The sequence below is a fragment of the Osmerus eperlanus genome, chromosome 19 (genome assembly GCF_963692335.1).
Source record: "Osmerus eperlanus chromosome 19, fOsmEpe2.1, whole genome shotgun sequence".
Taxonomy (NCBI): domain Eukaryota; kingdom Metazoa; phylum Chordata; class Actinopteri; order Osmeriformes; family Osmeridae; genus Osmerus; species Osmerus eperlanus.
The window spans coordinates 10,826,554-10,828,464 of NC_085036.1; the positions used below are offsets into that span (position 1 = coordinate 10,826,554).

Genomic DNA, 1,911 nt, shown 5'->3' on the forward strand with positions numbered 1-1,911 from the left:
GCACGCGCAGAGAGGAGCCCATGGGAGATTGAACCTTGATTGACTGCAATCATCGATTTAACAGGTAAGCTTTCTATTGGCACCAATTCCCTGATCCATGAAGGCGGTAACCGTTGTGACTCACTGCAACCAGTTACGCATGGACAGAGCCTAGACTGCAGCTGCACCTGTTGGTGTAAAGAGGAAGCGAACAGGATGGTCAGCACTTGAGACTGTATGTGTTGAATACATTGACTGTTTTACCTTTAAAAAGCAGTGTAGGAATGTGCCTTAGCACTATTAAAATCATCTACTCCTTTTTATTTCATTATCTCAGTGTCTGAAACACCCCCTTTCGCTCTGTCTGATGATTAGACCTGTAGGCTTTTTCTGAAACATGTGAATCTCACATCGCGCAAGCGTGTCCACCAGCCAGATCCTGCCTTGAACTCCACTGCTATAATGACCAAATCTGTCACCCGTCAAAATACCCTCCCTCATCCTGCCCCAAAGACGTGCCATGGCTGCTGGTGCTAAAACGCCTCAAGTGAGTGCAGCGTATGAGTGTGATAATGGATGGAAGTGTGTGAGAAAGAATTTGTTACGGAAGGCGTGCCTGAGTTTTTCTGTCCTCCCAGTCTCCTGGGTTGACTTGGCGGGATGGCGCACGGCAGGCATATAGCCTATGGAGTTCAGTCGCGCAGTCTATTTACTTCGGACGCTCTGCGGGGTTGGTTGTTGGATAAAATACATCTCTTCCACTGACACTACTCGATGGAGGCTCACTGTGTCCTCTTCACTAGCTAACGTCTCTTTGTCAAAGTAGCCTACAGAACCAAGGGCACCTACAGATCCACGCCTGCTCGGAGTCTCGTTAAAAGAAACGGACGTTCTTCGGTCTCCGGTCGCATGTTCGTGCAACGGAAGACATCAGAGAAATCCAGGTAGCTCAGATGCTGAAGATGGGACTGGAGAGGTCGGTACTCGTAGAGCTGCCGTTGCGGCAGGTGGATGTCCATTCTTCACCTCCGCGTGGTTTGTCAGAAGATGAGCCACGCGCAATGGGGGGCGACGTTATGGAAAGCCATGCGAGGGCGTCAGCAGAGATGTCAATCACGGTAGAATACAGCCCCGACGGGTAAGGGACCACAGTGAAGGTCGTACCTGAATGGTGGCATAGGATGTACAAGAGTGCAAGGTGACTTTGTCATCATGACCGTGGCCGTTTAGAGCTTTCATCCTCCTTTTGGACTTTTGCTAGATTTGATTTAACCTGTAAGCTTTTTGCAGCTTTTTGTGCCCTCTGGAGAGAGATCAAATTTAAGAGGCAGTGTCTTTCATGATGCCCAGTGGTTTGATCTAACAAAATACAAAAAACAAAGGCATGTTTAACTCAGCTCAATATTTTTAACTTGTGTGGACCTCAACTTCAAACTCCTAATGACTGTGACTATGATTTGTCTCAGCCAACTGCAGGTAACTGATCTGAGTACAGCGGGGCACAGGTGTAGAGCGGTCTGAGAGCTTCCGGACAGATACAGTCAGGCTGTTCATGTGTTTCCCGAGAACATCTGGAGCACTACTACACCCTCATAAAAGAATATAACAGTTTTAAATTGTTCTTGCCGGAAGACACAACAGGTTTATGGTTCAATGTGTGTGCATGATGAGTGTGTTTTTGTTTGATTGCGTGAGAGTGTGTGTTGCCGACACATGCCGGTTGTGTGTTGCAGTTTGAGGTTTGGTGTGAGACATGTGTGCAGTGGAGTGTGTGATGAATGGCATGGTGCCTATGACCTCCCTCTCACCACTAATGCATCTCTGTCCAAGGGGACTGAGTAGAGTGTGAGCTAGAACATCTCTCTGTCTCTCTTATTATCTCTCTCTCTCTCTCTCTCTCTCTCTCTCTCTCTCTCTCTCTCTCTCTCTCTC

At 47.9% G+C, this 1,911-nt stretch overlaps 1 protein-coding gene across 1 annotated transcript in view; it reads left to right on the forward strand.

Annotated features, from left to right (window-relative positions):
* The first annotated feature begins 542 nt into the window (after window positions 1-542).
* The window catches only part of caln2 (calneuron 2), a 14,229-nt gene continuing 12,860 nt past the window's right edge, over window positions 543-1,911 (forward strand). Inside the window, 1 exon segment of the mRNA XM_062486168.1 lies at window positions 543-1,117. Within this exon segment, the coding sequence (XP_062342152.1) occupies window positions 933-1,117 (185 nt within the window). The 5' untranslated portion in view covers window positions 543-932.